This window comes from Lissotriton helveticus, chromosome 8, assembly GCF_964261635.1.
Source record: "Lissotriton helveticus chromosome 8, aLisHel1.1, whole genome shotgun sequence".
NCBI classification, from domain to species: domain Eukaryota; kingdom Metazoa; phylum Chordata; class Amphibia; order Caudata; family Salamandridae; genus Lissotriton; species Lissotriton helveticus.
Window position 1 is genome coordinate 805,340,867 of NC_136069.1, and position 14,502 is coordinate 805,355,368.

The window sequence follows — 14,502 nt, forward strand, 5'->3', positions numbered from 1 at the left end:
AAAAAACAGCCGGCAGTGAAGCATGACACTCTAGGGCAGCACACAAACTATGCCTCTCGGTGCACTGCAGCACGGGATTGTATCTACTGGGACTCAGCCTCAGCCTTCCCTGTCGGTCATTTCTGGTTGGCACAGGTGAGTGAAGCAGTGTGGTTAAAAAGGACATTATTCTGTATGTATTTTCGTTAGTGTTTCACCTTTACATATCTAAAGCACACACATTAATTGAAAGATAAATGCAAGTTCAAGTAATCAGTGAGAAATACACTCTTACATTGTGAAACCTCACATGGTTACTTCAGTCTTCCTGCAGATGTCTGTCTGTTTTTATGGAGAGAGAAATAATTGAATCCTGCTTGGCGCAGCAGGGCATAGTCACTTGCCTATTTATAATGCTATGACATCCCCTGCTTCTGCGACTGACAAAGCACTTCAACTATGCAAGCCATTGATTGTAATGCACACAGTAGTAGATAATGGTCACTCAAAGTGTCAATGATTTGGCCTTAGAATGTCACTCCTAAGTATACTGAAGTCATGGAAATACCACACATAACCAAACTGAAAACATGGCAGTTATAGAGAGTCATGATAGGGCGGACAGAGTTCCCCAGAACCCACGGAGGGCTGGAGGTTGTCAGGGGCAGTGTGATACCAGACTCTTAGAAGCAGAGCACCTCCCACATTCACACCTAAGTGCCCTTCCATTTCTGGCACTTTGCACCACTTTTAAGATCTTCTTAGAGTTTCCCTTTGCTCAAATGGGTGTCATTTCTGATATTTATAAGTTTCCGTAATCTTCATGGCTTGATTTTGATCAAATGAAAGTGTCCCTCATCATCGTTGAAATGTCACTCATAATTACATTCAAATTGTGAAAATGTCACACAGAGCAATCTGAAACCTTGGCAGCTATGAGCATCATGGGTGTCAGAGGTCAGTTTGTGCTTATTGAAGGTGATAAAAGGGCGTTACATTTTTTTTGGAACTTTTACGTCTCAGCTGACAACAAAGATTCATCGACCTGAAGTTTACACAGGGTTCTTGGTAAGGAGTAATGTGATGAGACAAACCCCGCGCTCCCACAATATCAAGGTAGACTGCGTGCTCTATGGCAAGACAGGAAAATACTATCACCTGCTAGTACATTGGTGTGGAAAGAAACTATCTTTCATCATTGCCAACAGATATGAATGAGTGTGTAAGGAGGTGCGGAAAAGGGGCCATTTTTGCCTACAGATTCAATTGGGGGAAGAAGGCTAGTGTTAATGCCACTGTTGCAAGAGAGCTACTTACACCTTCTCTATCTTAAGTGATTTGGGTTCTCATGTAGCCTACTAACCTTGCATTTTCTTGCTGGCTAAAATACCATGGTTTCTCATATTGGCTACAATGTTTACAACACATGCATATGGATGCTAGTCATAGTCAGATTGAAATTTCAATCCCCACCTATAGATACTTTTATGTTTCTGTGGAATTCACAAACAATGCCAGTAGTGCGCCTGGAAAGATGCTACAATGTAACAATTCCTGCAACCTCCTTTACCAACTGTGCAGAATTCTTAACAGTGTGGGTACTGGATGAGGAATAGAGTCCCCTCTACAAAAGCAGGAATTATTTCTTTATCTTTTTCTCCAAGGGGAAAACATTTTTTTTTCCTTGAGAAAGCTCAGGAGAAAACCTTTTTTTTCCTTTGAGAAAGCTCTTCCCAACACTCTCAGCAAATCTGGGGTGATCCATTCCCACCCTGGGAGGGGAAGTCCTTCAACCCTTCGCTGTAGTGAATATCTCACCATTTAGGGGTGGAAAGTTGTCTGACTGGAGTTTGGTAATGCTCACAAACCTACATGTTTGTGGCAGTTCCCAAATTCCAAAGCTTCACTGCTTGAACCCTCGCTTCTTATCCCTTAAGAGCGATTTACTGCTGCAGATTTCTGTTGACTCCTGTCAGAAAAATTCACCTTAGAAAAACACGTTTCAACTGGAGTCCCTTTGTGAATTCCTAGCACACCTACATGATTTATATTTGGCTATAAACTCAAGTTTACCTTTTAAAATACCTTTTTGAATAAGGCCCGAAGTCTACATAAAGGACAACAACAGCCTGGCAGTTTCAGAAAGGTGGATCTCTTTATTCCCGTTCCAGAGCAATATTAAAAACACGGGCGCAATATTAAAAAAACACGGGCTGAGCCTAAATCCACGCACCTTGTATTTCTGAGACTTCCCCAATACATTCGCCAACGAAAACATGAGGGAATGGTCATTAGGCAGTAATTCCAAGGCCTCTCTGCCAACTGCTTCTGCTTGTACTAGGTTACCTGTAGGATAGAAAGAGAATAGGGTGCCATTAGAAAAAAGAAAAACACGTGGAAAAGCAGTCTGCCATAAACAATAGTCTGCGTCAGCGCTGTGATTAGCATCACAGGGTGTGCTCGGCTCTTGAAATCACAAAGAACCAGCTTCCGCTTATCTGCCCCAAAAATAAACGCGCTCTCCACTGGACATATTTTAAATGTTTCCCTACCTTGCGGAATCACACATGCGAGGAGCGTAACAGCCATGCCGTGCGGTGAGAGAAGAAAGGCACACACGGGGAGAGACTATGGGAGGAGGACGGAGGGGAGGTTCAACATAACGACGAGAATGTTTTGTGTGCAGTTTTTGCGAGTAGAGGCGATTTAGAAAACAAAGGAAGCATTTATAGAGAAAAACTTTTTCAAATGTCTGGTGGCAGTAAAGGATTACTGGGCAACCTCTAAGGTAGTCACCTGGGCGCATGCCACACCAACCTCGATACGGGAATCATGTCAGGGATGATGAGGCACATTGTTTGAAACCAAACATTACATATTTCGTAGGTACCATAGTGCAGCTGGCAACCTCGAGGTTGCCCGGTTGCCAACCCATGTTATCCTACGGACCGCTGATCACTTATAGTAGCCCTTAATGAAAAAGGCATATTTAGGAACATATAAGCTTGCACTTATACATCCTCACCTTTAACATAATGCACCTTGCCTCTTGGGATCAGCATGTCTTCCTTAGAGGTGAGTGGCATATATTAAAAATAGTGCATTGGACTTGCCACACATGGTGAGGGCAAAATTGAGTTTGAGCCATTTGCACTGCTCCTGTAGTCTGCAATGGCAGGCCTGCTGTCAGTAGTTTACTTGGGTCACTCACGATGGCACAAAAAGTGCTTCAGACCCTGGTATCCCCTATAACTCCCAGGGCTGGGTACCACTGGTACCATTTACCAGGAACTTATAAGGGGGTTAAAGTTCTTGCCAACTGGGGTTACAATTCACATATATCAACTTTAGGGAGAGAGCATGGGGGCCTGGGGAGCAGGCTACAGTGCACTTTCAGTGTCATAACCATCCGCATTGGAGCAAAAAGTGGGGGTTGACCACACAAAAAGGGCATTTTCCTACATGACTATCCCCAGACGAAAGGCGATTAGCAAATAATCTATCCCCTGGTAGTTCTCAACATGTAAGTGGAAAAACCCGGAAAGGTCATCTGCATTGGCATAGTCAGTCCTGGTCTGTGCTCCACTGTAAAGTCCATACCCTGTAGGGAAATGGACCACTTCAATTTCGGGTTCTCTCCTCTCATCTGCATCAACCATCGGAGAGGTCTGTGGTCAGTTTGAACCTTGAAGTCAGTCCTAAACAAGTATGGCCTCAGCTTCTTCAGGGATCAAACCACAGTAATGTCTCCCCTCTCAATGGCACTCCAACGCAGCTCTTCAGGGAGGAGTTGCCTGCTGATATAGGCAACTGGTTGATCCAGCTCCTCCTAATTTGTTTGTGACAATGTGGAAAAGTAAATTTTGCCATGTTCTGTGTCCCTACGCCTCATCCATCATATGTTACGTGTGCATGACCAATATGCATATGTTATTCCCCATTTCTGATTAAAGACGCAATTACAGTTGTGTCCACCTCTAGTATGTTAGTTTCCAGTCCTCGTGAATACTACGAATATCAGGCCTATGTAAGTAATGTTGCCACGTTTCTCAGTGTGCACGTTATTCAATTATAAAGTCTCCGTTTCCAGGCCTCAAAAGGGCCCGGACCACAGATTCAGCTCCTGTCTCCTGAAAGCCTCGCTGAGGAGCGATACAGCCCCCACCTGTATCCTCGACCCTTCACTTACTTCCTGCCTTGCAGTGCCCGGTGCACCCCGGCTCTGCCTCTGAGTCTGCCAAAAGTATGTTATAGTTCCTGCTATCAGTTCAGTCCTCCTCCTCTGCATTCCTAAGCTACTGAACTGCATCAATAGTTTCCGTCATTATCTAGCCTTCTCGTCTCCCCGTTAGAGAAATACTGTATTTAATGGTCATTTAATATTCTTCACGCACTACATGTAGAATAATGCATGGTCCAGTCTTAAAATCAAGTTAGCTTTTCCCCTCATGACTTCTAGTTTATATCAACATGTTCCCTAAACATCAGATACCAGATAGGGTTTAGGTACATGTCGCTCCGACCCTCCAGACTCTAGTCTCTGCTCCTAGCACAGAGTTCGTAGCCCCCAGCTTCTCCTAGTAACACGTCATTGCCAGTTTTCGCGCACCATTAGGTTAGAGGTCCCGGCTCCTTAGGTAGCCCCCTCCTATGTTTCCGCCCATTCATGACATATTCTGTTACGTTTTGCATCACATGTCTATGTATACTCCCAGTTACACCTCCTTTTACTCTTATCTCTCGCGACTGCTACACGTCACGCCTTCTACTCCACCCACTGTTACGCCTACTGCAATGTAATGCTATGTGTTTGCGCTATGTATATAAGTCAATGTTTTGTTATTAAATGTTAGCGCGCTCATCCCAGACCTAGCCCCAGCAGCTGCTGGGACCCTTTTGTTCTGCTGGGTCACCCTATGCAGGTTGTCCTGATCCTGTCCTTATGCTGTAATAAACCTGCAGAAACTCCTACTACCTCGAATCTTGACTCTTATTTATTGAGCTATCTGTTATGCTATAAGTCTAGTCAAAAATAGGGTATTATTTATTTATTTACCACATAATGGCGCCCGAATAGGGACTTGCCCTTTCCCCACGCGTCGGTGAAGCCACGCCGACCCCCTGACCCTCTGCAGTCGTGACGGAACTCTTTCTGCGCAGTGGCAGATATTTCTGCTCAAGTATCCCTCAGGCCCACGGAGGAGACGGAGGAGGCGGTCCAGCATCCGAACGAGACGGTGGAGGAACGCGGCGAGTCCCGACCAGAGCCCAAGCCGAGAGTCCAAGGTCCGAGGTATCCGGAGGTCCACCCGTAATTGAAGTCCGAAGTCCGAAGTTCGTCGTCGTAGTCCAGTCCCGTCCGAGGCCTTCCGTTCCGTGCTGCCCGGTGAGTACCATTGCTGGGGTAGTGTCTAGACAGGGTCAGTCTAAATTGACTCCTGGTCCGTGGGTTGGTGGTACCCAAGCCCACAAACGAAGTGTTCACCTAGGTGGATACGGGTCTTGATGTGTTCCTTTATGGGACCGGTATGTTCCGTACTGTTACAGCAGTGCATCCAGTAACTCTAGTCTGTTCCGTTCTCGAGAATTCTGTTCTGTTTCTGTTTTCAGTATTTTCAGGTAGTATTCTGTTCGAACTGTTATTTATAATGTTGTTTAATGTATTTTCAATGTCGTGGTATGCCTGAATTGTTTTCCCAATTGTTATTGTTTTTCGTGTATTGTATTGTGTTCCGATTCAAGTTTAGAATGCCGCTCTTTTCCAAGTTACGTCAGTTAAAAACTAGAAAGGGTCTGCTGGAAGCAGCAGTTCCTGTTCCGCCTAGGGACAGTCCAGGTCACTTTATGTATCAGAAACATGGCATAAGCGCCATATTGTATCTAGATTTATGGGTAGAGTATACCAAACAGTTAGAAGAAAAGTATAGATGGCCCGTATCGGGTACATGGGATGCCGAATGTATCATGCGAGTAGAAGAAGCATTATGGAAAAAGAAAGCCAGACAGTCACAGAAAGATGCCATCGAGTTATGGCGTAAGGAAGCGCATAGAAGAACGGAAAAGGAAGTTAGAAAGTCAGAGTTAAGTAGAGAATCCCAAGAACGAGCTCAAGAAAGAGAATTAATCGAGATAGGTGAACAAGTCAAAGCCGAACAGTCAGACAGACAGAGGCATGCCCTTATTAAGGGTATGTATCCTCTCCTTGCCGAAGGCTTGCCAAAAGCGACCCCAGAGGCACCCAGTAATTTCCCGCCACCATTAGTTCCGACCAAGCTACGTCACAAACCGACCGCAGCTGACATTTTTATTTCGTCCTATTTGGACGACACAGTTCCAGAATATGCAAATCCAGTTCGCGCTCCACCTGTCCCTGTAAATCAGGCACTTCCCGTTCCTCCAGACACCGGAGTACCTGTTACGGTACCCCCGGGTCAGCCTGCCATACAAGTTCAGCCCACGTTACAATTACCGACCCTGCAAGCACGAAGAATGTCAGTCGACGATTCTAGTCTAGGGGCCGCAGGAGGAGGTCCTCCTCAAACCCCGCCGCCACACAAGCGTTTATCAGCACTCGAATTACATGCTCAAGCATCACAGCGTACTCCTAAAAGTAATAAGTCTGTTACAGAAATCAGGCAAGCCCTTGCCGAATGTGTTTATGACACAGTCCCAGGCGAGTATAATATGGTTTTATATTCCGTACGCGTAAGACGGGTGACCGAGTATCTAGTCACCTTACCAAATATGAAAGAAGATCTAGACAGAATATATCGTTTCATCCGTACAGGGGATGATCCAGAAAGTATTGGCGAGATTATGTCTCAAAGGAAAGCCGAGATTCAGCTCATGATATTAAAGTTCCTGATCAATTGTTTAATAAGGGAACAAGATTACCCGTCTAAAGATCCCGCCGAAATGAGAATCCTAACAAGGTGGAGTGATAATATAGCCGAGGGTAAGCACAAGACCATTAGTGCCATGGAAAGTATGTACAAGAAAATTCGTAAAGAAATAATAAGGTTACACGAACAGCGTAAAACAGCACAAGTAAGCGAGAAAGAAAGTATCTCTGATCCTGAAGAGGAAGACGAGAATCCCGCCAGAATAGCGTATGTAGGAAAATCCAGATTTCCAGATCGCCATTTACGTCCAGAATCTAAGTCTATTTTTCATCATCCGGCACCAGAACTAGGTTCTCTAGAACAAGTATTTCAAGCTACCGATCACATTCTGAAATCACGAGTCGGTTATAGCGAATTAAGTACCATGCACGAACAAGAACTAGCCCGATCAGCAGTCCGATGGATTACTGATTCTACCACTTTTCCAGACGAAATAGTGGCACAAATGTTTCTGAAACTGCCCCCAGCCGAGCAACGACTGGTGGGTATGTATATGATCCAGCACCTCATTGCCCTGTATGAGGGTCAACATTCTGATCCAGGCCCGTTGCACGATATCCTGAACGAGTTACTCCAGTATAGATGGAGAGGTCTAGGTACCGATTTAGTTAGTGTCATTCTAGAACAGCGTCACAAGTATAGAACGTTTTTGAACCCGCATTTTGTTCATGTCCCACCCCCAGAAAGTAAACCATTCTACATAGACAGACAGAATCCGCTACGAGAAGTCCACCCAGTCCAAGGGGCGGGTGGCGTAATGCAACGAGTGTTTGTATACACTCCGATATCAAAGATGGAACTCCTTGAAATGAAGAAATTAATCCCCTGTCATGACAAAGATCCAGCGGGGTTCCATAGAGAATTAAAAGACATGCTCCGTATGGGAGAATACACCTACCCAGATATCATTAAAATGTTAAAGGTTCTGCTACCCGCAGGGGTGTATGAAAAGTTAAAGGAAAAAGAATGGGAGGTGGGAGAGAAAAAGATCGATTGGGCAGCTCTAGAAGCTGAAGACAAGGCACGAGTACCAGGTACCGGTCTTGGAGATAAATGTAAAGAATTACCAGAATTATTGATTCAAGTTTTACCCAGATTATTGACAACTAGGAAAGAAGACTGGGATGCAATCTCAGCCTGTAAACAGAAACAAGATGAGGATATTAGTGATTTTTATTCTAGATTTGAGAAATGTTTCAGTATTAACAGTGGTCTCAAGACAAGTAGTGAGTCGTACCCTCACCTTTTCGTTACCAAATTAGTCGAGAATTCAAGTCCACAAATTAAAAACCGAGTTTTGAAAGTCGAAAGCACCTGGCAAGCAAATACTCCGTCCCAGATGCTCCAGATGCTTCAGTATCACCAGAATAGAATCAGAGAAGAGCAAGAACACGAAAGAAAACGTATGAAAGACACGAAAATGAAAGTGCTAGTTGCACAATCTATTCCTCAAGACAGTCAGAAGAGGGGTCCGAATCAAGCCAGTCATCCTGCGGCTCCCGTTAAAGGGACCTGCAATTATTGTAAACAGCCAGGTCATTTTATAAACGAGTGTGCAGTTCTGAAACACAACATAGCTACTGGTAAGACTAAAGAAAGACCACGTCCGCCGAGACAAGAACAAGTTTCACAGACTCCTCAGTCACAGAATGCACCACAGACAGTTACAGTACCGCAGCCTATTGCTGCAACACAGCACGTTACATCGCAGATGTACCAGTATGCACAGTCCGAGTATCCAGAGTACCAGTCATATTCATGAAACAGCCTAGAGAGGGAGGTAGGCTTGCCTCTCATCGAGATACCTGTAGACCAAGAAGGTCCCTATGTTCATAGTCAAGTATTAGGGAAAGACAGAAAGTTTTTGATCGATACAGGGGCAAGTAGGACCACAATTAGTCACGCCGAAGTTCCAGGGGCTCCGCTCTCAGGCTCAAGAAATGTTTCCCTTGGATTTTCAGGAAAACCCATAGTTAATGAGATATCAAAGCCAGTTACTCTAGAAGTAGGTCCATTGTCCCGTACTACTGATCTGTTACTTACTAAGTCATGTCCAGAAAATCTATTAGGCATTAAGACACTGAAAGAATTAGGTGCAGTTATTTGCTGTTCCCCAGAGGGAATACGATTGTTCCTACGTGACTTTAAGGGTCACTATGTATTACGAGATTTTGATTCAAGATTGTCTAATGTTCCGCAGCATTTATGGGCGCAAGGTCCAACTGATGTAGGTTACATGCAAATCACACCCTATCGTGTGACTCTCAAACCAGGTGTAGTGTTACCCCGAATCAGACAGTACAGATTGCCACCTGAGGCTGTAGCAGCCTTATCCAAAATTATTGACGAGCTCATGGCTCAAGGAGTAGTTGTAGAAACTGACTCCAATGTATGTAATTCTCCGATCATTCCAGTCATGAAACGTACTGATCCAAATGCACCCCCAGTATATCGATTAGTGATTGATTTACGAGAGCTTAATAAATGTATTATTCCTCAGTACCCAGTTGTCCCAGACATTTCTTCCCTGTTAACAGCCATTGATTCCGAAGCCATGTTTTTCACTGTTATTGACCTTAAGAATGCATTTTTTAGTGTTCCAATTCATCCAGACAGCCAGTTTCTTTTCGGATTCTGTTTAAATGGAAGGAGCTATATGTTTACACGCGCTCCTCAAGGTTTCACAGAAAGCCCTAGTATTTACAGTCAAGCACTCAAGAGACAACTAGACAACATTCACATGCCAACTGACACTGCCCTGCTCCAGTATGTCGATGATCTACTGATCACAGCCCGTTCTGAACGTGACTGCGAGCGAGCATCACTTACAGTTTTGTATTTCCTTGCCGAGATGGGGCACAAGGTGTCACCTTCGAAGCTTCAATTCTGTGTCCAGCAAGTGGTATACTTAGGACACTTGCTGTCCAAGAGGGGTAGGCAGTTGACACCCGACCGTATCCAGTTAATAGCGAGTCTTCCCCAGCCCAGAACCCAGAAGGAGGTACGTGCCTTTATCGGCCTTACTTCTTATTGTAGACAATGGATTCCCCAGTATGCATTTCTAGCCAAGCCACTGATACAGTTAACGACACAGGAGGCAGCCGTATCGACTGTCCTCCCTTGGACATCTGACCATACACTTAGTTTCAACGAGTTAAAGAAAGCCCTATGTCAAGCTCCAGTTCTAGCTACACCGAACTACAGTAAGCCTTTTACACTTTTCGTTACTGAACGGGAAGGTACAGCATTATCTGTCCTCACACAAGATCAAGCAGGTCAATACAAGCCCTGTGCTTATTTTTCGAGCACATTAGATCCAGTCGCCCAGGCGTTGCCTGCGTGCCTCAAGTCAGTTGCAGCCACAGCACTAGCTATCAGACAAAGTGATTCCATAGTTTTAGGACATTCCTTGACAGTACAGGTCCCACATTCAGTAGAAGTTCTTTTAAACCGAACACAAACTCAGCACTTGACAATTGCACGTTTAACAGGTTATGAATTGACACTGTTCCAGCCACACATAGAAATTAGACGCTGCAACGTCCTGAATCCTGCTACACTGTTACCATCAGTTAGTTCAAATCCAGACACACATGATTGTGTGGAAGTAGTTAACATTACGACAAAGCCAAGACAAGACCTGACAGATATTCCGTTACCAGATCCTGACCTGACACTTTATGTGGATGGTTCATGTATGAGAACTAGTACAGGAGAACTAGTCGCCGCGTATGCAGTGACTACTGACACTGAAGTTATTGAAACACACCGTATTGATACTCTGTCCGCTCAAGCAGCAGAGCTAGTCGCTCTGACACAAGCCTGTATACATGCCAAAAACCTGAAGGTTAATGTTTACACAGATTCACGTTACGCATTCGGAGTTGTACACGACTTCGGAGTGCTCTGGCAGGAGAGAGGTTTTATGACTTCTCATGGAACCAAGATTCAGCATGGTCTCCTTATTCAAGCCCTGTTAGATGCCATACATTTACCGACATCTATTGCTATCATGAAGTGCAAAGCACATACGAAAGTTACTGACATTATTTCCCAAGGTAATGATTTAGCAGACCGCACAGCCAAGCTTACAGCACAGACTCCAGACATTCCAGTTAATCAGACACATATTCCAGATCTGACTACATGCATGACAGTTAAAGACCCTACTCAAGATGTCATAGATATCCAGTCACATGCTACTCCCGATGAAATCAAGAAATGGTCTGTACAAGGAGGGGTCCAGACAGATCAAGGATGGTTGACGAAGGGTAGAGCCACATGGTTTCTCCCCGATTCTATGGTTCAAGTCATTATCAATACCGCACATAGTCCAGCACATTTAGGAGAAAAAGCTATGTTAGACAGTATCCAGAACATTTGGTTCAACAAGCATTTACGAGCTGCAGCCAAGCAGAAAGTCCGTACCTGTATGATATGTTGTCAGTTTAATCCAGGTAAAAGTGTCCCGGTGGAACAAGGTGGTTTCCAGCCCCCTGACCACCCTTTTGAGGTCCTCCAGATGGATTACATTCAAATGGAGCGATGTCGAGGTTTCAAGTATGTCCTTGTAGTTGTATGCGCTTTGTCCAGATGGACAGAAGCATATCCAGTCCCAGATTACACAGCCGCGACCACTGCCAAGCAGTTGGTTCGTGAATTCTTCCCTAGATATGGACTCCCTAGAGTCGTATATTCTGATAACGGCCAGCCATTCTCATCTGAACTCATGAAACACGTGTCCCTTTTGTTAGGGTACCAGTGGAAGTTCCATTGTGTACGCCATCCAGAAGCAGCTGGACTAGTCGAAAGACATAATCAGACTCTGAAAATCCGTATAGCAAAAGTCTGTAAAGACAAGGGTGTGGACTGGTTAGTAGCTTTGCCAGTCGCTCTGTTCTACATGCGTATGGTCGCACATTCCAGATCAGGTCTGTCTCCGTATGAGGTCGTTTTCGGCCGCCCCCCTAATATGTGGGGTACTCCTAGACCCCGAAGTATTACCGATGTTTCATGTAATATGCTGACAGATTACCTAGCTTCCTTGATGTCTGCCCTCAACTCATGTCGTTCACAGGTTGCCGCCGCATTTCCAGACAATACCGAGGTGGCACCGCACGAGATCGTTCCAGGTTCCCTTGTGATGATCAGAAATTTCGACAGATCAAGTCCGCTGGAACCACGTTGGAAAGAGCCACGTCAGGTCCTCTTGACCACCCGAACTGCCGTCAAGTTGGAAGGCAGGAAGGGGTGGGTCCACCTTTCTCATGTAAAACTTTTCAAAGGACCGAAACCAGTCTTCAAAAACATTTCCAAGAACATTTCCCAGGATTCGAAGGATTGCCAGAACATTGTTTTAAAGGACTGTCCCGCACAAGACATTATTACAACCCCTCCCTTGTTAGAGAAAACTCCGCAACAGGAGTATAAATTAAAGCTCAGGTCTAATAAGTCAGCCAGTTTGATTGTATAAGTCCTCCCCTAGGTGAAACGGTTAGACTGTTTCTGACATGTATAAAATAGACCCCCATAGTGAGAGAGTCAGTCAAAGCTCAATCAAATGTATCGTTTTTCTGAGTTTCATATTATTTCTCAGCATAATGATTTCCTGCACCAGCTATGCTTTCTATCTGTGTTTTCCAGTTCCTCATGTAAATATGTCTGCTCATGTTACAGTAGAGCACACGTTTAGTGATCTGCCTCCTCACGAATATTCATACCGCCTCGCAATGCGTAATAACACATTCATCCGTATGTTACATTATTCACACCAGACCAGCAATGCCACTAATTGTTGGGTGTGTGGTCGACTCCCCCCTTTCCAGACACCGAAGGGAGTTCTGCCACTCTTTCCTTATCCATTCTCGCACAATGGTTCGTGTGGAGCATGGTCCACGTTAACGTCATCCTCAACAGATATGTCTTTTCTCAACAGTACATGTTTTCCAGACAAGCAAGGTTTCCCCCACAGAACAGGTTTAGATTTAGAAAATGAAGTATATAATTTAGGAAATTATTCGTCGAATTTCATGGTTCTGAATGTTCAGTCTGATACTACTCCAGACTCACCTGCTATTTCAGTACTACCAGTCAAAGGCGTATTATGTGTCCGTAGTTATGGTTCTGTACACATAGGACATAGTGAATGTACTACTGTTATCAAGTATAGTGACAGTAGGAAATCTATTTTCAAAGCTTCACGTCATTCTTATTTTATTTGTGGTCAAACTGCATATGTCCGTCTGCCCCTCGATTGGGAGGGAACCTGTTACATTGCTTTCCTACTGCCACCTGTTTTTCTAGCCCCACCTGATTATCATAGGAATTCTTTCTTAGTACACACTAGACACAAGAGAAATCTCCCGATTGTCGATTATACTGAAACCGCCGCAGAGCAATTCATTGATATAGATAAAGGTGTTTTCCCTTATTTAGGTACAGTTGTAAATAGTAAGCTCATTCGTAGGTTAACAAGAACCCTTGAAGCAGTAGTAGATGAGACTGCCTCTGCTCTAGGTAACTTAACTGAAGAGCAATCCTTTATGAGAATTGTCGTTTTACAGAATCGTCTCGTCCTTGACGTCATACTGGCCGATAGGGGCGGGGCCTGTAGAGTTCTCGGATCCAGTTGTTGTATTTTCATTCCAAATAATGCGCCGTCTGTTTATTCAGCTATAACCAGACTCCATAAAATTGCCCATCTGTTACACCAAGATCCAGGCACCTGGACATGGTCCGGTTGGTTCTGGAATGTAATTTCCGCATGGGGTTGGAAAGTCCTGTCCTTTTTAGGTATTGCAGTAGCGATTATATTTAGCTGCTGCCTCTGTATACAATGTGGCCCTGCGATTTGCAGCATGTGTGCTACCTCTTGTATTCCCCGTCCCAAGCCCTGTTCTAAATCCCGTTCCAAGACAATTCGAGACGAGCAAATGGTACTGTATGAAATGATAGACGGTATCATGAATATTGATGTTTCCTGATGGAAACGTAGTGACAAGGAGGGAATGTGGAAAAGTAAATTTTGCCATGTTCTGTGTCCCTACGCCTCATCCATCATATGTTACGTGTGCATGACCAATATGCATATGTTATTCCCCATTTCTGATTAAAGACGCAATTACAGTTGTGTCCACCTCTAGTATGTTAGTTTCCAGTCCTCGTGAATACTACGAATATCAGGCCTATGTAAGTAATGTTGCCACGTTTCTCAGTGTGCACGTTATTCAATTATAAAGTCTCCGTTTCCAGGCCTCAAAAGGGCCCGGACCACAGATTCAGCTCCTGTCTCCTGAAAGCCTCGCTGAGGAGCGATACAGCCCCCACCTGTATCCTCGACCCTTCACTTACTTCCTGCCTTGCAGTGCCCGGTGCACCCCGGCTCTGCCTCTGAGTCTGCCAAAAGTATGTTATAGTTCCTGCTATCAGTTCAGTCCTCCTCCTCTGCATTCCTAAGCTACTGAACTGCATCAATAGTTTCCGTCATTATCTAGCCTTCTCGTCTCCCCGTTAGAGAAATACTGTATTTAATGGTCATTTAATATTCTTCACGCACTACATGTAGAATAATGCATGGTCCAGTCTTAAAATCAAGTTAGCTTTTCCCCTCATGACTTCTAGT

General features: G+C 44.6%; 1 protein-coding gene across 1 annotated transcript in view; it reads right to left on the reverse strand.

Moving 5' to 3' along the window:
- Positions 1-14,502, reverse strand: part of TMTC4 (transmembrane O-mannosyltransferase targeting cadherins 4) — an 861,371-nt gene that overhangs the window by 52,086 nt on the left and 794,783 nt on the right. Inside the window, exon 16 of the mRNA XM_078657625.1 lies at positions 2,213-2,325. Coding sequence (XP_078513751.1) covers positions 2,213-2,325 — 113 coding nt within the window. The remainder of the gene's footprint in view (positions 1-2,212; positions 2,326-14,502) is intronic.